The following is a 26992-nucleotide window of genomic DNA, read 5'->3' on the forward strand; positions in this document are numbered from 1 at the left end:
CGATGTGTATAATTTCCTATACGCTACAAAGTTTGCGACTTAATATTAAGTGGTTATATATTTTGTTTAGTAAAGTGTAGGTAGCATATCTGCTAATGGCAGGAGGGAGTAATGGTGATGGTAATAATATTTTCCAAAGAAAAACAAATGAGATGTTTTACATAAATCATGACATATACCAACAAAATGATATATTACAACAAAAAATGTCGATAGTAGAAACAAAGTTTCGAAAGCTTTCAACAACTTACGCTATTTTCTCGGATGGTGAACGCCATGGTACATCGTCATCAATTTCATCATCACTTTCATCGCCCTCGTCGCCATCATCGTTGCCGGATATGCTAAATGAGGAAGAGGTGAACATGTCAGGCACAGGTAAAATGGATGGGCGGCGGCTCCCTGGAAAAAGAAATAAACAAAACAATACAAACATTAGAGCATATATGCGAGAAAAAATAAAAAAATATTTAGAAAAAATTAAGTATAAAAAAAGTTCAAACTTACCCCTTCTTTGATTTAAAATATCTGGGCTCAATAGATTTGGATTACCCGATTGCGGGACATCTAAATGATTACCCGTACTTAGGGATGAGGTACCTACAGTAAGGCCACCGCCTCCACCACCACAGCTGCTACTACCTACCCCTCCTCCTCCACCGATACCCAATGTATTACCTAAGCTACCATGTAAAGAACTACTACCACCTCCTCCGCCGCCGCCCATATTACCGAGGCCACCGCCTCCTCCTCCGCCCAGACTTAATGGTATGGTGGTGGTAGTGACAGTGGTTGTAGTCGTTGCTGCAGGTGTTTGCGTTGCATTTGTCGATGTTACCGCAGTATCTTTGAGATTCTGTTTGGAATCTGAGATTATCACAGATGTGGGATTATCCGATGCTGCAGAGAGTGCGGAAAACCATTTCCATGTGGGGAAGATAAGAAATTGAAACAATTGCGAATTAATTTTATTTAACCCAAACAACAATTTTAAATTAATTTAAAAATTTTGTGTTTAACAAAATCCACAGAATTACCAAAAAACAAAAACTAAACATGCAAAGAAGAAGAAAAAAATTGAAATTTTGTTTCGTTTTGCAACTACTACTTTGACAACAAGAAGAAGAACAAGAAGTTTGAAATCGAAAATTGAAATCTTTTTAAGCGAAAAAAGCACAAACACATTTTGTATTCATTTATTTTTGGAAAGAATTTGTTGTGGTGCTCATTAGGGTTGCTGTTGTTGTAGTTCTTGTTTAGGGGTGATAAATGAAAATTGTGTGGGAGGGGAGTGTCAACCACAAAGGTTGGGAATGTGTGTGTGTGTGTGTTTGGGAAAGAATTGAAGATAATTATTTTTAATTAAACTAAGTGCTATAAGGGTTTTTACTGCTAATAAGATTACATTTTTAGGAATTTTAATTTTAAAATATATATAAAAACATGTTATAATGTAAAAAGGACTAAGTCGACTTAATGTAAAAAAAATATATAGAATTATTTGCTAAAATTACAAAATTCATAAAAAGATCCACTGTTTTTTCAATATTTTTTTTTCTTCTTCAGGACTTGCATATCTGTTGAGGGCACTATATGTTTGTACTGAGTCCAGATGATTATATCATAAGCAATAGGTTCGTCTTGGAATACTAATACATAGCTTAAATGATGATGGCCATGAAAAGTACCGCTTTAATGTTCGTAGATAAAAATTTATTTCTAAAAAAAATACACAAATCGACTCCTTGAAAACTTTCTTTGATAAATCACATTACGACGAGCTGACTTAATGTAGTTTTTGAGTCCATCCTTCAAACTCTCTAATATAATTAATATATAGACAGTCAAGATAACCAACATGGTCCACACAACATGGTCCGGCATAAGCTAATGTACATTAGATGCCGAATTATTCGAAAATTTCTAAGATAATCAAAATAGTTCTGTTAACAAAATATTGTCCAATTGACAGTATCGGATCCTCACGTTTAGGGGGAAATTATGTAGGGTATCTAAAGTGTTTCATTTTCCTTTTTTCTATTTAATAAAATTTTATGAAAATCTACTAGCAACTATACTTATCTACATCATTTTACATTTGCGAGACCTTTACAAACAACAACAAATCGTAAACGTACTCTACTTTTTTCGCAACCGGATGGCTAGGCTAACACATAAAGGTCAGACGGAAATGACAACATGCACAACATTGTAACGGAAATGTAAAAAAATAACAAGAAAACATTTAGATATGAGCATAAAAAACCGATAATGATAAAAATAAAACACTAACTCTTGTTGACTATTATATGATTACAAAATATTATAAAGGCTACAAAACCTGAAAAAATGTTTGACCATATAAAAATAATCTATGAAATATAGTTCTCAGTTTATGGAAGATCTGAGAAGTTTATAGTTTTGAATAAACCCCGTCATCTATAGAATACCTAGAGCAGAATGTCTTATGTCTATGGAAAATCTAAATAATATTTTATCCCTATAGACAATTTGTTGAATCGCTCTAATCGAAAAGGAAATTTCTTTGTAGAATGCAGATAGAAGGGTTAAGTCTGGATTATGTATTGTTTATATAGAAGATTTCTGTAATATGTAAGACCTGGTGAAGGTCAGAGGTGTATATTTTATTTAAAAGGTCTTATGTCCAAAGGGCAGGCAAAGAAAAGACCCGGGAAATTCTTCTGTATATAGGAGTCATTTTTTAGACAAATAAATACCTGGAAATGGTTCACAAAAATCGTTTTCGTATAAGAGACAAAGAGAACGTATTTTTTCTATAGAAGACATCTAATATAACTGTAGAATAGGGGTGTGCAGAGAGAAAATGCTTGGAGATTAAATGAGAAACGGCCATATGAAATGTTGACTCAAAGAGAACGCAGAGAACGAGCATATTGATCCATGTAAACAAGGACACCAGTTCGCATTCTTGCCCATCACTACTGTAGAATTTCTAACTATAGAAGACCTGCTGAAATAGGTAGTACATAAAATAAAAATTTTTTGTATTTAAATTATTTAAGGAACTTCTTCGGTTTGGAGAAGGCATTTTTTGAGTACAATAGCTGAAAACTATCTCAGAAAACATTCCGAAGGAATTCTTTTCTGGAACAGAAGTAGATATTTTTCTATATAAAAAATCTTGTTCAAATTAGGTTGAAATGCTTACTGGCAGGAATATATGGTCCGAAGTTTTTGCTAAAAGCTCCTTATTAATTATTTCTATAAAATACCTCAGGATTTGCGTGTAATTTTTTCTATAGGAAAATCCTCTAAAACGTAAATTGCATTTTTTCTATACATATTTTTGTTCATATTTATACCCTACACAACTATGATTATATTCATAGTTATATATTATCAGCTATAATACTAGCTAAGTCGATCTAGACATGTGTGTCCGTCCGTCTGTCCATTATAATTTGTAAACACGATACAGGCCACAGTTATGGACCAATCTTCACGAAATTTTGCATATAAGATGGGTTCTGGCCAATGAAGACTATTGTTTTTGGTAAAGATCGGTTAATATTTTTAAAGGGTGAAATGGACAAAGTACTTAATTTTTGTCGGTTTTTCTGGTCGCTCCAGAGGTCGCAGTTATGGCCCGAACATCGTGAAACTTTACATGTTTTGATAAAGATCGGTCAATATTTAGCGGGTCAAATAGACCCTGACTTTTGTGTGAAAAATTACAACATTTTTATTCTGGGGCGTATATACTTGATCCTGAAGGACATATACGCGAGAAATTAATAGTATATCCAAGAGGAGTTGTTGACCTTCAAATTGATACCAATTATATGGCTGTATGTACTCTGATGTGGGAGTTATACGTAATTAGGTAAAGGTGACTATGTGCATAGTATTACTATTACTCCATTAGAGGATGGAAATGTCACGCTGATCGCTTTGAAACTGTACATGAAGTTCCGACTATGGTCAAGGACAACGCCTATAGTTTTCGTTGAAGTTGAGATGTCATTCAGGGGGTGCAATGAACCGAAAACTTTAATTTTGTCAGATTTTCTAGTCGCTCTAGAGACAATTATTATATCACATATTTTACAAGGTGAAGGGGATCTGCGCAAATACTTAGAGCGACTTTTTAGATGATGATCGGTCAATATTCCGAGGGTAGTTGTGTAGGGTAACATATGGTCGGCCCCGTCCGACTATACTGCTCCGCTCACTGGTTTTTCCATGCACATCTTTAAGACTTTGACCATTTACAGGGTAGAACCCCGTCCTAGAGACCTAAGACATTGTTCGGGAACTATTTCAAACAAACTTCAAATATTTTTTATTTAAAACAAATTTCGGGATATTAGTATGATTTTTTTTTTCAATTTTTCTATTGAAAAGAGACTAATTCTAAATTTTTGCTTTAGGAAACATTATTTTTATAACAAAAAACTTAGAGAATAAACTTGAAAATTTTCTATAGAAACAAAATATCATGAGGTTGAGTTTTTCAAGACACAATCCATAAAATGGATTACTCGATAACAAAAGGGTAATTCTTCTTCTTTCATTAACAAATTTTGGAGTGTTTTCCCCTAATCCACGGAATACTCTAATTTTTAGCTTCTTTTGAAGGAAATTTGAATAATCCAAATATTTAAAAAATATATATAAATAAAACTAATATATCCAATAATTTAAATAAAGCATGCATAGTATTGGAAACAAAGATTATACACGTATGTTAAAATTTAAATTTAACGGATATAAGTCGAACATGGTTTTAATGACTAAAAAAGATAACCCACTAGGTTATATAATCTTATTGACTATCAACAATGCAAAAAATATTATGCCAAAAATTCTTATAACCATGTTCGATATAGAATTGTGATTATTATTGCACAGTGTTTTAAATATGTATTGAAAAATGAATTAATGAAAATTGTGGCATGGGGATGCTTATGCCTTCCGAACTTCATCTATGACAATAAGATAATAAACATTATGAAATGTGGGGTCAACTACCAAAACCTAGAGGATGTGATTTTCAAAATGGGTATGAAAGGGGGAGCAACTCTACTTTGGAGGAGGGGGAATTATTTTTCAAAACACAAGGCAAAAATCGACTACTTTTGGGAGGAAAAAATAATCTTTGCAGGACTATTAAATTTTAGCAACATTTTAAAGGAGACTATTTTTATCCATTATCAAAGGGGGGGATAATGCCATGGGGTGGGGGGAGAATGAAAAAGAAAACGAAATGTATAATTTTTCGGTGTCACACTCACGCACAAATAGTGTTGTAAAATCACATTCGGAGCTATGCCGTTCTATTATCGGCATATTCATGGTGATGGTAGTGGTGTTGTTCATTGTGGTCGTGGTGGTGGTGGTGGTAGATTTCGAGGTGATGTTGGTGGTTGTGGTCGCGGCGGCATTGACGGCGACAGTCGATTCGTTTTGACCACCACCCACCAATACCGCATCGTAACTAAGACTATGGGGCACACGTACACAGACGGATGGTATGGGGACCGTGTGCGATGATAATGATGTTGATGTTGTTGTTGTTGCTGTATTAATGGATGTTGTTGTAGTTGTAGTACTTGTTATTATTGTTGGATTAACATATTGACAAAGATTGCTTGTTATTGCATTTATAGATGTGGTTGTTGTTGTTGTGGTAGTAGTTGCTATTGTTGGTATTGTAGTTGTTATTGTACTAATATTACTATATAAACTATCGTTATCATTGTTGTAGTGATTGTTGTTGGTATTGTTGTTGTTATTGCTATTACTACTGTTATGATTGTTGTTGGTGTTGTTATATGTGGTTGCTATTGCTGTTATTGTTGTTATGACTGTTTGATTATTTGTTGTGTTAGTGGTTATGTTGTTGTTGGTGTTGTTATCTGTTAGTATTTGTGATTGTAGTTGTTGTTGTTAGTTTATTAGATTATTAATTTAATATTTTTGTTGATTTTTGGCAAATAAAATATAACGAAGAAAAATGCGTTAAACAAATATTGCCAAAGGAACAAAAATCAGTTTTCGGAATATTATCAAATCAATCATAATCGTAATATTGATGCGAGATATTTGCTAAGCAAATAAAATAATAAATGTGTAAGTGTGTGTGTGAAGATTTTTATAATATTTAGTTGGGTCCTAAGAATTTAATTTGAGTAGAAGTATATATTTTCACTACCCACGAATGTCCCAGTATTACCCTAATCATTTTTTTCTGCTGATTAGAAGGTCAGGAACTGAGGTTGAATTTTTTTCGATAGGAAAAAAAAAACTCATAAACTGAGGTTGAAAAAAAGACCTCAGGAACTGAGGTTGAATTTTTTTTTTTATAGAAAAAAAGACCTCAGGAACTGCGGTTGAATTTTTTTCTATAGAAAAAAAGACCTCAGGAACTGAGGTTGAATTTTTTTTCTATAGAAAAAAAGACCTCGATGAGGTCTCGGAATTTTTTTCTATAGAAAAAAAGACCTCGATGAGTTCTCGGAATTTTTTTCTATAGAAAAAAAGACCTCAGGAACTGAGGTTGATTTTTTTTAGTGGTTATGAGGTTGAATTTTTTTCTATAGAAAAAACGACCTCAGAAACTGAGGTTGAATTTTTTTCTATAGAAAAAAAGACCTCAGAAGCTGAGGTTGAATTTTTTTCTATAGAAAAAAAGTCCTCAGAAACTGAGGTTGAATTTTTTTCTATAGAAAAAAAGACCTCAGAAACTGAGGTTGAATTTTTTTCTATAGAAAAAAGACCTCAGAAACTGAGGTTGAATTTTTTTCTATAAAAAAAAGACCTCAGAAACTGAGGTTGGTTTTTTTCTATAGAAAAAAAGACCTCAGAAACTGAGGTTGATTTTTTTCTATAGAAAAAAATACCTCAAAAACTAAGGTGGAAATTTTTCTATAGAAAAATATACCCCAGGAACGGAGGTGGAAATTTTTCTATAGAAAAATATACCTCAGGCACTGAGGTGGAACTTTTTGTATAGAAAAATATATCTCAGGAACTGAGGTGGAAATTTTTCTATAGAAAAATATACCTTAGGAAATTTTTCTATAGGAAAATATACCTCAGGAACTGAGGTGGAAATTTTTCTATTGAAAAAATGTAACTTAGAATCTGATGTGAAAATTTCACAGGAAATGAGATAGGATGCGATTTTTATAGAAAAAATTTAACCTCAGTTCTTGATTTTTTTTTGACAGAAAAATTCTGGTTTTAAATATCCTCCCATTGTTAACAAGGACAATGTCTGTTCCTTTTTATCATTCTTTGTTCGAGGACATTTCGGTTTGTCGTTTCCTTTACGACTCCTTTGTTAGACAAATAAGAGCTCTGTTCTTTTTTTGTGGATCTTCTTTTACGATTGACCATAATAACTTCAGCTGAGATTCTTGTGGGAATTTGTGATAGTTGCATTTTGATGTTTGATTGGTGGAGGAGGGGTGAGAGGGCAACCTGAGCGTGCACTCACACACACACATCCACCCAGAGACACTAATGATTGAGTCATAAAAATGAATTTACTGGTGGAGGAGAATTTTACGATTTCAAGGATTTTGTTTTTGCTTTCAGGGTATGCAAATAACTCTAACGAATTACAATCGTAAAGCATGGCTGGGACACCGAGAGCGGACATCAAGGAGGTGATGTTGGTGGGAGGAAATCTGATTATGTCTTTAATTTCCATTTTTTAATCATCAGCCATGAAAAAATACAGGACAAACAAACGACCATCGTCATGTTATGATGATGGTCTGTCAAGGATGAATGCATTTGGCTGCATTTAAACAGCTGGTATTTCGAGTGATTGCTCAATATGGTCCACTAATTTTCAAAGTTATGGGGATGCAAATATTTGAAGAGGCAATTAAGGGGGTCCAATAAATTATAAATAGAATCATGATTTAAATTTCATTTTAGTATTTACATAAAATTGAATGTGTTGGTATGGCAGTTATAACTTAAAAAATAAATATTTTTTTTTTAAACTAAAAAACAATCACGCTTAACATCCGAATCACACACACCTTCATCACACAGTCGCACACACATTCACACGCACATACAATACACATAAATACAGCACAAAAGCAAAGTATGATGATTATTAAGTAACGTTCATTATAGAGTAGCAGTTATTTGTAGAATAGCAGAGTAAAAGAGGATAACAAACATTTGGTATTGCCTAATTGTTAGTTTATCTTTTTCTCTTTTTTCAATTTCATTTCTTTTATAAATTTCATTATATATTCCATATATTGGAAATATTGTTAAAACAGGAACACAAAAGAAAGGAACCACATAAAACCAAAACCGAAAAAGGAAAACGTAAAACGTATAAGGGGAACCCAACTCAAACCGTAAACCAAAAACAAATATTCATGGCAAAACAAATTTCGTTTTGTTTTTTTTAATTCTAAATTTAAGTGCATCCTTAACTTACCATTTTCCTTGCCCGCCATTGTATCCGCATTTTGATTTTGCTGATTTTGATTAACCACAAATGCAGAGTTCTCCTCCTTGGTAATGCTCATGTAATAGCAGGTGTCATCCTTTTTCATGATATGCCTGGGACCGGGATTTAATAATATCGTATCCTCATAGAATTCGGGCAAATGAGCTGGACGCACACCCACCAAGGCCACGCCGTATCTGAAAAATAGAAGTGATTCGGAATGTGGTTTTCAAGGATTTTAAAGGGATTTTTTTGGACTTACTTTCGATGTGAATGAAAACTGGCATAGGTAAAACTTTTACCCTCATATTCGCCAAAGAAACGACTATCACCCAAAACGATGTGATAGATTTCATTGCCCGAACATTTGCCATATAAACGATGCCATTCTTCGGGCGATTGCTGACCCTCCCTAGATGGGCAGAGCAGAGTTGAACAAATATTAATATTTTGAAATATCGAGAGAATGATATTAAATGGATTTACTAAAGCTGTCAATAATGATAGTTTATCAATAATACAATATTTTCTAGTTCCGCAAAGACCTAAACCGTATGCACAAACGAATTGTTTAAGGGGACATATATGCGTATGACTGATATCACAAATCATACGCCACATAGTACCAAAAATATAAATAAAGGGATAATATTCGTTATCGCGAACAATTGAATGTGGAAATTATTTAATTTTATTTACTAATTGCGCAAAAGGGTTAACTATGTTTTATATATATTATATATATATATATATATATTATATACATTATATATATATATATATATATTATATATTGAAAAATAATATCATTCCTTTCAATTAGCCCATGCTCTTATTTGTTTTAGCCTAACAATATTCAATCTATAGCTGATATCTAATATCAATTATGTGGCCTCTTTTTATCATAACAAATGCCGTATTTACCATTGTTAAATATTATTTGTTTTTATTTGTGTAGAAAATTTAATTAACCAATAAACAGTAAACATAATAATATTTATTCATGGCCAAAGGTAATTTATATATTTTAGATATTGACATAAATTATGTAAATATTTACCAACCAAAAAAAAAAAAAAAAACAATTTATCAAAAAAATGGCAATTACGAAGGCATTCAATATTACATGGCCCACCAAAGAAGAGAGCCTCCCTTAATTAAAAAAAAAAACACAGGCGAAGGTAAACAACAACCACAAAAATTATGCCACAATAGACTGAAGGGTAATCAAATTAATTAATAATGTAAACAATTATTATTGTAAAAAAGCCCCATCTGCTCGAAAGGAGTGACTGTGAAATGTCAATAGGCGTGGTTTTTGGAAAAGTTCCCCCCAAAGAAAACATGCGATTAAACAAATGATGTATTGTGTCATGTTTCCTCTGGCCTTTATCCTTTAAAGTCCCGCCACATATCCCAGTAGAGTAATTTTGCTGCTACTAGTTTTGGTGGCCTGCATAAAACATTAGCTAATTTCCATAATGCCACCATACACACCACTCAACTCTAGAGTCACAATGTGAGTGTGTGTTTTTACTTTCCACCAGCAGCTCCTTGCTTTTGGCAAATAACTGAATTTATGTGGCTGCAATGTTGTTACCATTAATGTAGTCCACAGGATTGTGGTGGCTTTTTTGCATTAATGTTCACTTAAAATGCATTAACAGTGGGTAACCCGGGGGAGGTCATACACAAATTTGGGGTTTGTAATGCTTGGGGATAAATTGGAATTTTAAATAAATGTGGTATCAAAATCCCATATATAGTAAAAGAGCCTGAGAATTCATAATAGGAAAAAACGGAGACCAAGATATGTAAAGATATCCTCCTTCTATCTGTAGTCCTTATGCATCTTTTTCGTCTTTATTTTCTATATTTCAAAATTATACATGATTGTATTTGCCAATTTGAAACATGCCAATCAATAGATGGCGCAGGCGACGGACCATTGCCTGAGAATTCGTAATAGGGAAAAAGAGACCAAGAGGTCATTGCTAATATTAATAATAATATTTTTGTAAAATATATTCTACTGCAATCTCGAGTACTTGTGCATCTTTTTCTTTCTAATTTTCTATATTTCCATTTGCCAATTCGAATCGTGCCAATCAATAGTTGGCACTGGCGACGGACCATTGCCAGACATTGGCTCATTGTCAGCGCCATCTATTGATTGGCATGGTTCAAATATACAAATGCAAAAATTTAATTTCGTTTTCTTTTTGACATAATTTTGAACTATTAAACTGTACTGGGTACTTTTATGCAAGGAAATTTCAAAATGTCCATGGTAATGTTAGATGGCACCACTATATAGCAGCCTCAGCCCTGCCTAAATTGTAGTTCTATTTAAAATTTCTATAATGTTTTTATACCCTACACAACTATGTTGTCAGGGTATTATAGCTTTGTGCAGCCCCAAATGTTTGTAACGCCGCGAAATATTGGTCCTAGACCCACTTTTAAGTATACCGATCGTCATATCTTGACTAGCTGAGTCGATCTAGACATGTGTGTCCGTCCGTCCGTCTGTCCATTATAATTTGTAAACACGATACAGGCCACAGTTATGGACCAATCTTCACGAAATTTTGCAAGTAGGATGGGATCTGGCCAATAAAGACCCCTATTGTTTTTGGAAAAGATCGGTTGATATTTAGGGGATGAAATGGACCAAAAACTGTATTATTGTCGGTTTTTCTGGTTGCTCCAGAGGCCGCAATTATGGCCCAAACATCGCGCTTTTTTACAGGATGAAAAGGATAGGACCAAAGAATAAGCATGCCTGTTTTGATAAAGATCGGACAATATTTAGCGGGTCAAATGGACCCAAACTTTTGTGTGAAAAATGACAATATTTGTATTCTATAGCGTATATATTTACCACTGAAGGACATAGACCCGAGAAGTTGATGGTATATCCAAGAGTAGTGGTTGACCTTTAAAGTGATACCGATTATATTGCCGTAGGTACTCGGATGCGGGAGTTACATTTAAATATTTACAGGTGATTACGTATTTATATATTATTTAGTAACCTATTACCACACTGGAGGGCAGAAATATAGCGCTGAATGCTTTGAAATGTTCCATGAGGTTCCAGTTATGGTCAAGGACAACGCCTAAAATGTTAGGTGATAATCAGATAATAATTTTTCGGATAAAGTTTACCGAAAACTTAATTATTTGTGCTTTTCGAGTCGAAAGCCGAACATCACAACACAACCCACGGTGAAGGGAATCTGGACAAAAAATTACAGCGGCTGTACTGATTATTAGTAACATTTGCTGACCACTAGCCATTCAAAAGTGTGCAAATATCGCGAAATATTGCCCAATCTCAGAATATAGAACCACAGAAAGATAGATTTTAATGGAAGTTGTGTAGGGTATCGTATGGTCGGCCCCGTCCGACAATACTGCTCCGCTCACTGGTTTTATATAATATATATATATATATATATATATATATATATTTGTTTGAAAGCAAATACATATTTCGTTATAAAAGTTAGACCGATTTTAAATATCTCTACACATTTTGAAGATTTTGGTAAATACAAATTTCCGCTTTATTTTTGTTCTAATTACGACCACAGCGCCATCTATTAAAGATTAAAGCCAAATCAATGTCTTTTGTTGTTATCTTTCGAAGCGCCTAAAAATATGCTTTAAAATTTAATTCTTTTTCAAAAGACCGTTCAATTTATTGTGGGTTGGCAGCATTGGCGAGGACATGCGGATAGCGCCATCTATTGAATCAAATAATTCAAAATCGTATGATGAAGGCTGAAAAGTTCAAAGAAGACCTTTAAGAGGTCTTCTAATAGAATACCAAGAGGTATTATTGTAGAAGACTAAGAGGCATTGTTATGGAAGACCATATAAAAGAGGTATTTTTATAGATGACATAATTTTTGAACTATTGAACCGGGTACGTTTTATGTCTAGTAACAGCTGTTGACACTTGCATAACCCTTTAAAAGGATGATTGGTGCAATAGATTTATGTGAAACCAACAAGTCTATCAATCATTCCTTATCCTTAAAGCCAAATCAATTTTCTTCGTTGTTATATTATGAAGCGACTAAAAATATGCTTTAAAATTTAAATCTTCTCAAAAGACCGTTCATTTGATTGTTGGTTGGCAATGCTGGCAAAGGCATGCGGACAGCGGCATCTATTGAATCATAAGATTGAAAATTGCATGGTGAAGTCTAAAAAGTCTCGGACTCTCTTAAAATCATACAGTTTTTTAAGGATACAAATCGACGTTTCACACAATTTAAGAGAATTTTTTAAGAAGCCCAAGAGGTCTTTTATAAGATGACCAATAGATCTTCTATAAGAAGACTAGTTTAAAAAATCTTCAATTTGTCTTCTTAGACTAGTGGAGAAGAAGACCTGGTAAATCATAATCAAAATTAGATAGAGGAAGGAGGATTGTTTTGTAGGACAAAAAGTGAAAACTCGTAACAGCATTTGACACTTGCAGTACCCTTTGAAAAGGTCATTGGTATCATAGATTTATGTGAAACCAACTACACTATCAAATCCATATCCTTTAAGACTAACGATTTTCATTCAATCCTATCCTGTAAAGCGCCTTAACATATGCCTTAACATTTAAAATTTATCAAAAGACCGTTCATTTTATTGTGGGTTCGCAACATTGGTCATGGAATGCATATAGCGCCATCTATTGAATCATGTCACTGAAAATCGCATGGGGAAGGTCAAGAGTTCCGGACTCTCTTAAAATCATAAAGTTTTCAAATAATAAAAATCGTAGTTTTCACACAATTTGAGAGGTCTTTTTAGGAAGCCCAGGAAGTCTTCTTACCAAGAGATCTTCATATAGAAAACCAAGACGTCATCATATAGAAGACCAAGAAGTCTTCATATAGAAGACCAAGAAGTATTCATATAGAAGACCAAGAGGTTTTCTTATAGATGTCTAAGGGGTCTTCTTATACAAGACAAATAAGTTTTCTTATAGAAGACCAATGGTTCTTTTTATAGAAGACTTAGATCTCTTATAGTAGTCCAATAAGTCTTCTAATAGAAAATCAAAAGGTCTTCTATAAGAAGGACAAGTGATATTCTTCTAGAAGTCCAAGAGATCTTTTTGTAGAAGCACAATAAGTTTTCATATAATATAACCAAGAGGTATTCTTATAGAATCAAAGGGTATTCTTAAAGAAGCCCAGGAGGATCTTATAAAAGACCAAGCGGTATTTTTATAGAAGACCATGAGGTATTCTTAAAGATGACAAAGGGGTCTTCAAATAGAACACGGAGAGACCATATTTTAGAAGACCATATTATAGAAGGCCAACCAAACTTCTTTTAGAAGGCCAAAATTTATTCTCATAGAAGACCAAAAGGTCTTCTTATAGATGACCAGAAGGTCTTTTTATAGAATACCAAAAGGTCCTCTTATAGATGACCAAAAGGTCTGCATATAGAAGACCACGAGAGATTCATAAAGAAGTTCAAAAGGGCTTCTTATAGACGACCAAGTGGACTTCTTACAGAAGACGCATTTTTTATATGTAGGACCAAATGTCATCACACGGAAGACCTAAAATCTTCTATGAGAATACCTTTTGATCTTTAAATTTAATTCATCCTAGTCCAATAGACCATTGTTCACACTGTCTATTGCTCACGTTATTACCGGATCAGCTGTTGTTCTATTTTTTTCTTTTTGTTATTGTTGTTAGTAATTCATATGTATGCATGTAAGTATGTATGTGCCTGTTAGATTCTGTAACAATGTACTGAGTTTCGTTCGGATGCATTTATTTCATTTTGTATACTTACTGGCCCCGTGATGTATGCAACAATAATGTCACCAGGGTACTGGCACCAGGACATGTACAGTTATTAGCCAACAAAGCATATTTAAATTCGTCCTCACACACGACATGTTCAGCGAATTTAACATGAAGCTTATGTTCAGGTCTACGGAAGGGGGAGAAGACAACAACAACAGAAGAAACAATGGTATCAAACAACAACAATGGCTGGTTAAACATACACATACACACACTAACATACATAGATAATAGGTTTTCTCTTCTTCTTTTTTTCAGTTTTGTTTTAGTTGGCCACATTCTTTGTTTTTGTTTTCGCAGAGAATGTGCTCAACAACTAACAAATGACGGGAACTGTAGTTCCAGGATGGCCAGGGAGCCCAGACTGAATGCTGATAACTTACCTGAATATTTGCACATATTGCGGAACATTGGGGGCAAAATCTTTAACAGCCCACGAACGTAAGATTGTGTGTTCATCGGCAGCAGTCTTATCGGCATAATTGCGTGCGGCCAATATAAAACAGGCCTCAGCCTCATTCATGCGTGCTCGTGCCAAATCGCCATCCTTTAAACAGGATCCCTGCAAAAGGAGGAGGAGGACATGATAAATGATGTTCTTAATAGTTAGAGGGGTTTAAACAATGTTTATGGGCCACCGACATGCAAATCATGTGTAGAACACAAGCATAAACGAAAAAAGGATAATAACCCGGAAGAAGAACAATAAACAAAAAGAATCAAAAGGGAAACGGAAAAGGTTATGCCACTAATGATCTTGGGAACTGAGATGTCTGTGTGTTAAAAATTAAGTATCGTAACTTTTGTATTAACAAGTTAATTTTGATGTTTGTTTGAAGTTGTGAAGATTGCATGTCTATCCCGAATTAGTCGAATGCGGAAATCTCAATCATTTGTGTTTTTTCCCACTTACCTGTATATAAATGACACGCTGAGCCCATATTGGCACTTGTAGAATCATACGCATCGTTGTATCCAATTCCATGGGACTGAGTAACACCACATAGTAGTCCTGCAGCAGCGGATGGGCATAGAACTCGTTGAGAAAATCCATTATCGTATCGGCATGCAGGGTCGTCGAACACACCACGACATGCTTTTCACTTTGGGCACGATGTGAGGAATAACTGCCGCCCAGCTTTTGTCGCTCCATCCATGTGAAGGCTAATTGTTCGAACTGGGGGAAAAAGTGAGGATAAAGGGGTAAAAAGGAGGAAATTTTAGATGTTTTGCTATGAAATATCAAACGCAAATAGGTCTTCTAATAGTCGACGATAGTCGGAGGTCGGTAGATAGAGAACCAGAATGTCTTCTTATAGAAGGACAAAATGTCTTTTTACTAGGGAGGGAAGTCTTTTTGTAGAAGGTCACCGGAACCTCAAAATATATATATTCCTCTAAACACCAGAAGAACCTTATAAACAATGTCAAGACCCCCCAACTTCTATTATATAGAATGCATAGAAGTTGGGGGTCTTCTATGAAATCGAGTGAGGATCAAGACCCATTCTCATTCAATATGAGGTCTTCTGTGAGAAGGTAGGTTTTAATATATATAGTCAGAAAATAGTGAGGTCTTCTTGAATACCTGCCTCTTTCTAAAGGAGGCAGGTATTCATATAAATTCAGGAAGTAGTTTTTATAAGAGGACCTTATAAAAAGAGATGCAAGAAAGGTCTTCCTTCTGATAGAAAACCAATGACAAACATATTTTCTTATATGTGACCCGGAGATCTCCTCTTGTAAATGACCAGGAGGACTTTATATAAAAAGTCAGATGGTCTTACACAGAACCAAGACTTCCCTTTTAAGAATAAAACGGGTGTTTCTTATAGAAGACTTAAAGTCTTTTGAAATGCCAAGAACTAGGATATTTTCATACAACACCAGAATTTATTCTCATATAAGACCAGGAAGTTCTCTTGTAGAGAACCGGCAGGTCTTCACAGAAGACCAGAGATTTTTCTTATAAAATACTAAGAAGTATATGGTATTTTTATATAAGACCAGAAAGTCTTCTTACAGAATGCCAGAAAGTATTCTTTTAGAAGATCAGGATGTCTCCGTTAAAAAGGCAATGAATTCTTCATGTAGAGGACCAGTAAGACTCCTTAAATATGAAAACAGGTTCCTTGAATGATCCTTATAGGACTTTTGGAAGAAGTCCTCGTATTGGGAACCGGGAGATCTTCATGGAAAACTGGGATGTTTTTATGGAAGACCGGAGATTTTTCTTATAAAATATTAAGAAAAATACCTAAGACATTTTATATAAAACCAGAAGGCCTTCTTACAGAATGTCAAAAGGTATTCGTTTAGAAGATCAGGAGGTCTCCTTTAAGAAGGCCATGAAATCTTCATGTAGAGGGCCAAGAAAACTTCTTAAATATGGACACATGGTCCTTGAGGTCCTCATATAAGTCCAAGATGCCTTGGCAAAGAAGACCAGGAAACGCCTTCGTTTAGAAGATTAGATCAGAAGGTTTTCTTACAGAAGTCCCGAAGGCCTTATTATAGAAGTCTAGTAAGTTTTTTATAGAAGATCAAGAAGTATTCTTATAAAAGATAAAGAGAGTTTCGTATAGAAGAACAAAAGGTCGACTTATAGGAATACTTTCGGAAGGCCGAAGATGTTATTCTGATAGAAGGCCAAGATGTTTTCACATAGAAGACCATGTGGTCTTATCTGAGAATGGAAAGTTGTCTTTAAATAGAATAGGAAGTCTTGTAATGGAAGAATATGTTTTTTTATAAGAGGGTCGGTGGGTCTTGACATAGAAGGTCAGGGATCTTCTTATTGATGTCCAACAAATCTTCCTATAGAAGGTCAGCTTATAGAAGGTCAAGATAATTTTTATGGAAGTCCTGCTCATATTCTTTTAGAAGACCAAGAGGGTCTTTTGTAAAGGAACTTCCCATAGAGGACTTGAACGTCATCTTTCGAAAACTTCTCATAGAAAACCATAACGAATCCTCATAGAAGTCCAGAAGGTTATCTCATAACATATTGGAATATACTCCCATAGGAGGACGGAAGGACTTATTTTATAAGTCCTGATAGAAAGGAAAAAAAAACTTCATATAAAAATCCTTTCTCATAGAAGATCAGAACAGCGTCTCTAGAGACCTTCTCGTAGAAGACCAAAATAACATATCTTGACGATTAGAATGACTTCTTATATAAAAAATCTCATAAAAGATAAGAGACGTATATCATAAAATGTACTCCATTGAAAGCTTCTGTTTTTTCATAGATGTCGCGGAAGGATTTTTTAACGGCTAAAAAGTTTTCCCATAAAAAGGTTGTTTTTCTCTACAGCTTTGGTGGTAGTTCCTTGGTATTAAAATTTTGTCTTCAAACTGTTCTTTAAAACGTAGCCTCTTTTCATATTACATTCGTTTCTTTCCTGCCTCCAAACCTCAATGCTTTTATTTTATCCCTCCCTTTCCATCCTCACTGATTAAATATTAATAAACTATCTATAGTCGTCGTGATTGTCGCACACCCGCCTTGTCCATGTCATCGTTCAGCCAGCAGCATCATTTAAATTTCCAACTAAAGAAACGGAAAGGTCATAGGCCATTCGAAGTTTTGTGTTCTGTTCTCAATTCGTGTCGTTCGTGTGTTCCATTCTGTTCCGGTTTTTGTTTTTGTTTTGCATTGTTACCAAGTTTTGAGTGATTGCAAAATGCCAGAATGGTGACACAAAACACAAAAATAGTTTCTAAAGCTTACGGAATGTCCTTGCGGCAATGTTCATTTCCTCGTTAGTCATGTGAACCATAAGAATGTGAAATGAATAAAAAATGCAATTCTATTGAAGAATAACTGCATTCGAAAATATAGATGTTATATTTGAAAAAAGTTCAAAGGAACAAAATGAACTTTTTAAGCGAATTGCATTCTGGAGAAAAAAACATCTACAGACGGGGAGAGGTGAAAAGCTCCTCCTACGCATACTTCTGAAAGTATGATTTTTTCCAAAGTTCTACCTTCCCTACATCGTTGTCTGCTACTGTCCATAAGGCAACAATAAATAATGCTTGAAAACTTTATTGAATCCATAAAGTTGTTGCTGTTGTTATCCGGGTTTTTTTCATTGCGTACTTTCAATCTTTGTTTTCTTGTTGTTTGCAAGCAACGCTAAAAGGTTACTGGCATTTCCTTTAGAATTTGACAGATCCAATAAGGAAATTGATTGATGGTCAAACACTAAAGTCCAAGGGAGCATGGCTATCTATAAATTCAGGGTGGTGGTGTCCATTGTGATTTTGGAAGGCAACCCGTGTCTATGTGAGTGGATGTTGTGTGTGTGTGTCGAAGTGCGTTTCAAAAGCTTAAATGTTTTATGTAATTTAAGATAACTGCACTCACTGTCCTACCGATGACACACACCTTTGGTCTAGCAGCGATACCACTTTATTTATAACAGTATTTTACATTTTGACAGATGTGACCTACATTAAGTTTAATGGAGGAAAATGTGACGTCATTAATGGGGCACAGTGTTGCGGGATATTTTCATGGAAAGCACACAGATTTTATTCTGTACTTCAGGTATTTTCAGACCAAGACCTTTTTTAATAGAAGAACAAAATGAATTTTTATAGAAGAGGCTCATAGAAGAGCATGACAACTTCTTATAGAAGAGCTTTAGGCCATCTTATAAAAGAGTTAAATATTTTCTTATAAAAGAGTTTGAAGTTTTCTTATATAGAAGAGATTAATGTCTTGTAATAAAAGAGGATGCAGTCTATTTATTAGAAGGGCTTGAAGTCTTCTTATGGAAGAGATTCAGGTCTTCTTATATAAGAGCTTCAGCTTTTCTTATAGAAAAACTTCAGGTCTTCTTATTGAAGATCTTGTGGTATTTTTATTAGAAGAGCTTGTGGTATTCGTATTAGAAGAGCTTGAGGTCTTCGTATTAGAAGAGCTTCAGGTCTTCGTATTAGAAGAGCTTCAGGTCTTCTTATTAGAAGAGCTTGAGGTCTTCTTATTAGAATAGCTTCAGGTCTTCTGATTAAAAGAGCTTAAGGTCTTCTTATTAGAAGAGCTTGAGGTCTTCTTATTAGAAGAGCTTGAGGTCTTCTTATTAGAAGAGCTTGAGGTCTTCTTATTAGAAGAGCTTGAGTTCTTCTTATTAGAAGAGCTTGAGGTCTTCTTATTAGAAGAGCTTGAGGTCTTCATATTAGAAGAGCTTGAGGTCTTCTTTTTAGAAGAGCTTGAGGTCTTCTTATTAAAAGAGCAAGAGGTCTTCTTATTAGAAGAGCAAGAGGTCTTCTTATTAGAAGAGCAAGAGCTCTTCTCATAGACGAGCAAGAGGTCTTCTTATAGACGAGCTTGAAGTATTTTTATTGGAAGAGCAAGAGTTCTTCCTATACAGAAGTGCAGGAGGTCTTATAATTAGGAAGGCTTTGTGTCTTCTTATAAAAGAGTTGAAAGTTTAATTATAGAAGAGTTCTGGAGGACTTCTTACATTGAAGAGCTTGAGTTATTTTTATAAAAGAGGTTTTGAGGTCTTTTTATAGAAGAGGTCTTGAGACCTTCTTACAATAAGACCAAAGGTTTTTTTCGAGAGGAACGTGTGGCCTTTCTATATAAAACGAAGAGAACTTTTCATAGAAGGCAAGGATGTCTTCTTGTATAAGACCACGAGGACTTCTTATATAAAACCTGAGATTTTTAAGATTTTCACAGGATTTCTCATAGAAGAGGTTTTTATAGTAGGGCAGGATGTTTTCCTATAGAATGCTAAGAGGTCTTCTTACAAGAAGAAAGCCAAGGGTGTTCATTTAGAAGGCCAAAGGATCTTCTTATACAAGAAGGTATTTCTATAGAAGTACTTTTTTATGGAGAACGTTTTCTCAGAAGAAAATATCTTAAGGCCTTCTTATAGCAGGCTTCTTAAAAGAAGGCCTAACGGATCTGCTTCTAAAAATGAAGTCGTTTTTATAAAAAACCTCCGGGTTATTTATGAGAAGTCGTTCAATAAGGCCAATAATTTTTCCGATCCTCTATTCCATAGGAATACTAACAGAATTTCATATAGATTTCTGAGATGAATTTCCTTGGAAGACTAGGTTACATTTTCATTGAAGTCCGGAATACTTCTCAAAAAGAAATGGACCTACTTCTTATAGAAAATTGGGATTCCTTCTCCTTTATGGTCTTCTTCATGAAAGAAGAAAATTCTGTAATTGTGAGTGACTTTTTTCTGTAGGACTGGACAATTTATTTTTAGAAGAAACTTAGAAGTATGCTTATAGCAAAAGGGTATATTCTTTCAGGACTGCAAGTTTTTCATAAAGGTATCCTCATAGGAAGTAATAGATCGTTGGGAAGACTTCAGATAATTACTTGGGGACAACTTATAAAGTGGTAGTTATTTTTAGTGAAGAAGGCCAAGTGGACAGGGAGGTTTTCTTTTAGAGACATCATAGAAAATAAAGATATATGAGAAAAACAATCAGCTCTTGTTCATAGGAAACTCGGGAGACTGAGAGTTCGGCTCAAATAAGACAGGTAATCCTTATTATAGAGACTGGAATAAATTATCCTAAAATATTATAAAAATATAAGCTGTTATCCTCATAGGAGACACGACACCTTATCATAGAAGACTTAAATGCATTCCTTAGGAAAATTCGATGGGTTGATGAGTTCTAATAGAAGAATTAAAACCCCTCCCTAAGCGACAGTATATATTTTCCAAGAAAGAAATTGCTTATCATTAGCTAAAATGCAAAAAGGCGTAACTAACAAAAAATTTAAATTGACTTTGTCAACACATGTAGTTTATTGACATTCACAATATTCATTCAAAAAGTCAATTTCAATTTCAATTGTTTGTTAGTTCCGCCTTTTTGCATTTTAGCTAACGTTATATATTTTGATGTAACTCAGTATAATACTTTTTGTTTTCATATCATATTTTTTATTTCAATGAACTGTCATAATGTTATATAAAATGTCTCTTTATTTCAATACCCCCCTCTCTGGTGTCTTCACTACAGAATCCACTTTACAATGAAAAGTAAACAAAACTGAGAAGCTATTCAATGTTTACTTTGGTTTGTTTTATCGTCAGTCGGTTACTGTTGTGAATTGTTGTTTTTGCTGGTAAGTCTGTTTGTTTGTTCGGTTGGTAGGTTGGTTATTCTAAGCTGCGCACACACACTTACCTGAGTCGGCAGAACAATTAAAGCCACACAAATCATTATGACCATGTACAACTGTGAGGGCCAAATGTCGGGCACAAAATCACCGTAACCCACCGTTGAAAAGGTGACCACCACATAATAGGTGGACTGAAATAAATTGAGATGACGATGGCCGGCACGTTGAAAATGTTGTATGCCACAAACACTGGCGAGGAAAGAAACAAAGAAATAAAAGAAGAAGTAGAAATAAGAGAATATTAAAAAGATATTTATAGTACATACATATGTATATACAAATACCCAAGGGTATGTACATACATATTTACAAAAATATGAAAAAAAATATATATTTTTTTTAATAATTGGTCTGCAAAACTCACCTGGTAAAAACTAAACACAACAATGTGGCCGACAATATTGTCAATTGTTGTGACAAGGCTGACTGTGACTTTTGCATGGCCCGATGTAAATCGTTCTGAAATTTAAGATATAATATAGATTTTTATAATTATTTCGATATTAATGGTCTGTCACAGTTTATGGTTCATTTGATACTTACGAACATGTTCTCCAGAGAACGTTTCGCCAACCAGCAATTTAGGAATATGGGTATGAATAAATTTCTTAATGGAGACCATAATATCTACGAAGGGGAAATGTAAAATATTTGAGTTCAAATACGAAGCATGGCATTAGGGGTAGGCAATGTCTGTCATTCCCTTTGTTACCTATGGAAATTATTTTCTTTGCACTGTTAGAAAATCAACCTTAAAATATTCAAATGAAAGATTGAAAATTGCGGAAAGATTGAAAAAATATTCGTTATAAAACTACGCCTTATGAAGAGTTTGAAAAAATATTTTTTTAATTTTTTTTTAACCCTTGTCTTGTGGAGAGCTTGAAAAAAAATTCTTTGAAAAAATCAACGCCTTATGGGCTTGTCTTTAAAAATAATCCCATCTTTTTGGAAATAGCTCTTTTTATTAAAAAATGTGTATAATAAATTGCATGCCCTTGAAAAGCTATCGAGTCCATGACATTTATTTCGGAGAATTACAATAGGAATGACAAACTAACCTCGAATTACAACGTGTAAATAGTATAGTAATATGTTATAACTTAGTTGTTCGAAACTTACCGTTAATGCAAAAGGTATTGTCGTAATTAATTCTAATATAAAATGAAACGAAAGTATTTGTTGCCATATATTTCCCTGTAAAGAAAAACAAGAAAATTACGAAGAATGACAACAACAATAATATATTAAATAAATGCGGAACAAATAATACACAATGAACAATAAACTAGAGGCCTGAAGGTTAAATAAATAAAGTGGAATAAAATTTATTTAGCCCAGAAGGTAAATAAAAATAATACAGAATTAATGGCGGAGCTGTAATGCTTGAAAGGACATAGGTTTATAGTTACAGTCAAACATGGTTAAAATACACTCGTCATTAAAATTTAATTTAAATTAAAATGCCTTAAACTCTGACCATTACGAACTGGTATTCAAAATTTCTTTATAGAAGAGTTGGGGCCAAGGTAACTTATTAATGGCAATTGAAGGCTGATAGATTCCACATTCGAACTTAAGGTTCCTTCAGCTAGTTTATAGGAAACTCGTTTCAGAAGATATCCGGATTCAGCTCATCTATAAAAAATCCATTTCAACTCTCCTCCTTTAAATCGTTTATTCATCTCTCATCTACAGAAGGCGTCCTGCCATTCAGCTACTCTATAGAAGACTTCCTGATTCATTTTAATTCATCTAAAAAAGTTTTCCCGTTTCAGCTCGTTTTTAGATAACTGCATGTCCTTCAGCTTATGTGGGGGATTCACAATTTCTTTATAGAAGAGTTGGGGGCCAAGGTAACATATAAATGTCAGTTGAGGGCTGTTAGATTCCATAGCCGAACTTAAGGCTTCCTTCAACTAGTTTATAGGAAACTCGTTTCAGAAGACACCTGGATTCAGTTCCTCTATAAAAACTCCCTGTTTTAGATCGTCTATAAAAGACTTGTAGCTTCAGGTTATCTATACAATACCTCCATTTTCAACTTGTATGTAAAAGACTCCCTGGCCTACAGCTAGTCTATTGGAGGCTCCCTGCTTTATTTAAAAAATCCATGCCTTGAAAAAATATCACTCAAAAAAAAAATCCATGCCTTGTGGAAGGCTTGAAAGAATATTCTTAAAAAAATTACACCTTGTGTAATGCTTGAAAAAATATCCTTAAAAAATTATACCTTGTGTAAGGCTTGAAAAAATATCCTTAAAAAATTACACATTGTGTAAGGCTTGAAAAAATTTCCTTAAAAAATTACGCCTTGTGTAAGGTTTGAAAAAATATCCTTAAAAAAATTACGCCTTGTGTAAGGCATAAAAAATATTCTTTAAAAAATCCACGCCTTGTGGAAGTCCAAAAAATTAACCTTAAAAATTTACGCCTTTTGGAAGGCTTAAAAATTAAACTTAAAAATTTACGCTATTTGGAAGGCCTGAAAAATATCCTTTAAAAAATCCACGCCTTGAGGAAGGCTTGAAAAAATAGTCATTAACAAATTCACGCCTTATGGATGCCTTGAAAATATATCATTTCAGTTCGCCTATAAAAGATTTACTGCTTCAGCTCGTTTGTAAAGGATCACCTTCTTCAGTTAGTCCATAGAATACACGCTTCTTTTCCGCTAGTCTATCGAAGGCTCACTGCTTCAGTTCGTATTTAGAAGACTCCATCCTTTAGCTCGTTTATAGAAGACTCACCGAGTTTTAGATCGTATAGAGAAGACATAATGCTTCAGCTCATATATAGAAGAACTTAAGCGGGAAGTCCTTTCAGCTCGACTCTAGGGCTCAGAACAAAAATATTTCAGTCTAGATAGGAGACCTCGATACATTCTTCTGTCTATAGAAGACCTCGTTTTACAAAATTATTTATTTTAGATAGAAGACTAATATGAGACATTCTATCTATACAAATCCTAGAAAGTCCCTTTCCTTTATAGAAATATTTTATATAGTCCTTTGTCTATAGAAGACCTTCAGGAAGTCTTCTTCTTTGTCAAAAAAAAACTGCATTAGGTCTATAGAAGACCTTCTTCTTCAATAGACAGATAATCCTGAAGCTTATAAACCTTTCTGTTATAGAAAACCTATATAGTCTTGTAAATATTTTTTAAAGTCTCGGGTCTCTGGGCCTCCCTTCTGCAAAATATAAAATATCTGAACTTTGAAGATATCTGGAAAGATTTCTGTAGAAGTCCTCAGTTCATTTGTGCATAGCAGACATTTAAAATATCTTCTACGTACAGAATACCTGTACTGAGCTGTTGTCTACTGAAGGATCTTAGACCAAATATCTGTTACTAGAAGACCTCTATAAATTATTCCTTCTGTGGAACATTTCTTAAAGGACTTCTACCTATGACACACATTTAAATGACCTGCTATCTTTGAAGGTCTTATGATTACAGAACGTCTATAGAAAAGGCCCAGTCCTTTAGACCTAGTTTACTATGTGAAAATCTTGATCAAAATAGTAGGAATCTGGATCTGAATCCCACAAAGAAATATTATTAACGGTTAGCTTATTAAGATTAAATATTTCAGATCAGTCCGACAGATCGTCATAATTCTACTATTTATACGTAATTTACTAATATTAGCAAGAATCGGGTAAAATTAGAAAAGGACGATGCGAATTTAAGAATATTGATTTATCATCTTGGGACATCCTATCGAAAATTTTATATGCGACATTTTTAGAGGTCAAAAAAATTCGCATTGTAATATTTTGTTTGTGGTTTAACTAAAAAAGGACACAAAACGCACAAGGACTCGAGATAGAGGACATGTACTAAAAAATATTCCTCATTCGATTTGTCTGAAGATACACTTATCCTTCAATAGCAGCGAAAATTATAGGCGTTTTCCTGGACCATAACTGGAACCTACATGGAATACCACAGGACTCTATCATTATGCAGATTTTTATTTTGCGTAATGGTAATATTAAATAATATCTGACCCTACGTTAGCCCTGTAAATATTAGAGGTCAATTCCCTCTTCGGAGTATACACTGAAATATTTTCCAAATATTACTAACCCAACCCTTTTATTTAATTGTGATATTCGGCTTATAATTGTAGAATAAAAAAACAAAGTTTTCGGTCCAATTTATCTTAAAATTATTATCTGATCATCAACGAAAAATATCGACGTTGTCCTGGACCATAACTGGAACCTCATGGAACATTTCTAAGCGATCAGCGCTATATTTCCGCCCTCTAGTGTGGTAATGGTTTATTAAATAATATCTATATACGTAAGCATCTGTAAATATTTACGTGTAATTCCCACATCCGAGTACATACTACAATATAATTGGTATCAATTTAAAGGCCAACCACTCCTCTTCCCTTCAGGAGTAATATATATGCCTTAGAATACAATTTTTTTAAATTTTTCACACAAAAGTCAGGGTCCATTTGACCCGCTAAATATTGACCGATCTTTATAAAAAAATTCGAGGTGTTTGGGCCATAATTGCGGCCTCGGGAGCGACCAGAAAAACCGACAAAAATTAAGTTTTTGGTCCATTTCATCCCCTAAATATTAACCGATCTTCACCATCTTCGAACGAAAATTTCCACACCAAACAACGAGCTCAATTTTGTGTCAGAGTATTATTAAAGGATTTCAAAAATATATTCTTGAAGGTTCTGGTCCAGACCATGAAGGGATATAACAATCAAATTACGTTCATAATAAACAATCACTCCCCTCACATATCCAAAATTTGCTACTTCGAAAACATATCCTTTGTCCTTAAAACCATGTTCGACTGTAGTTTTCTATGTATGTGTACTGGTTATGTAGTGGTTGATTAGAAAAATAAATTGTAAGCATAAATAAAGGTAGCCACAATGAGGGAGATGGGGAGAGCTGGAACAAAAAGTGGAATCTGGTATATCGTTCGTTTGGCAAACTTACCTTATAGCCTAAATATGTTAAGAGTACGGCTTCTGTTAGTGAGACTAAAGCTAAAATTAATTGAACAGCCCATAACACTGTGGGACGATTTACCCACAATATTGCCTCCCAATTGATAATGGGTTTCTCCTGGAATTCCTCTTCGGTTAATTGGGCCGAGGCCAGAAATTCCGTTTTATTGCTAACCGTACAGCCATAACTGTAACGAAAAATCACAATAGAATGAAATATGTGTTTTCCTTTAAAAAAAAAGGAAACAAATTCTACTCACCATGTGGCATAGGTTGGATCTGAATCCGTTATCACACGTAATATATACAAAACACACGCTAATAATTTAAAAAATAAATCAGCTATTCGTATGCGTAAACCTGTTTGAAAAGAAGAGGAGAGAAAAAAAGAGTATAAAAAGAATGAAAAAGATGTAACAAAAATGTTGTGTTGTTGTAAAAAAAAATGAAATAAAAGGATTATTTCTTATTCATGAGCATGAAAAATAAATTTCACAGTTGAATAGTTTCATACGAA

General features: G+C 34.1%; 1 protein-coding gene across 1 annotated transcript in view; it reads right to left on the reverse strand.

Annotated features, from left to right (window-relative positions):
* Positions 1-247: 247 nt before the first annotated feature.
* The window catches only part of LOC133335830 (potassium channel subfamily T member 1-like), a 101230-nt gene continuing 74485 nt past the window's right edge, over positions 248-26992 (reverse strand). The window contains exons 3-15 of the mRNA XM_061544128.1: positions 26736-26835; positions 26465-26663; positions 22607-22681; positions 22028-22111; positions 21849-21943; positions 21490-21673; positions 15221-15484; positions 14691-14869; positions 14294-14434; positions 8730-8879; positions 8456-8664; positions 508-900; positions 248-402 (exon numbers count right to left, since the gene is read on the reverse strand). Of these exons, the coding sequence (XP_061400112.1) occupies positions 248-402; positions 508-900; positions 8456-8664; positions 8730-8879; positions 14294-14434; positions 14691-14869; positions 15221-15484; positions 21490-21673; positions 21849-21943; positions 22028-22111; positions 22607-22681; positions 26465-26663; positions 26736-26835 (2228 nt within the window). The remainder of the gene's footprint in view (positions 403-507; positions 901-8455; positions 8665-8729; positions 8880-14293; positions 14435-14690; positions 14870-15220; positions 15485-21489; positions 21674-21848; positions 21944-22027; positions 22112-22606; positions 22682-26464; positions 26664-26735; positions 26836-26992) is intronic.

This window comes from Musca vetustissima, unplaced genomic scaffold, assembly GCF_032173495.1.
Source record: "Musca vetustissima isolate MV318-11 ecotype Yass unplaced genomic scaffold, APGP_CSIRO_Mvet_v1 utg1437, whole genome shotgun sequence".
Taxonomy (NCBI): domain Eukaryota; kingdom Metazoa; phylum Arthropoda; class Insecta; order Diptera; family Muscidae; genus Musca; species Musca vetustissima.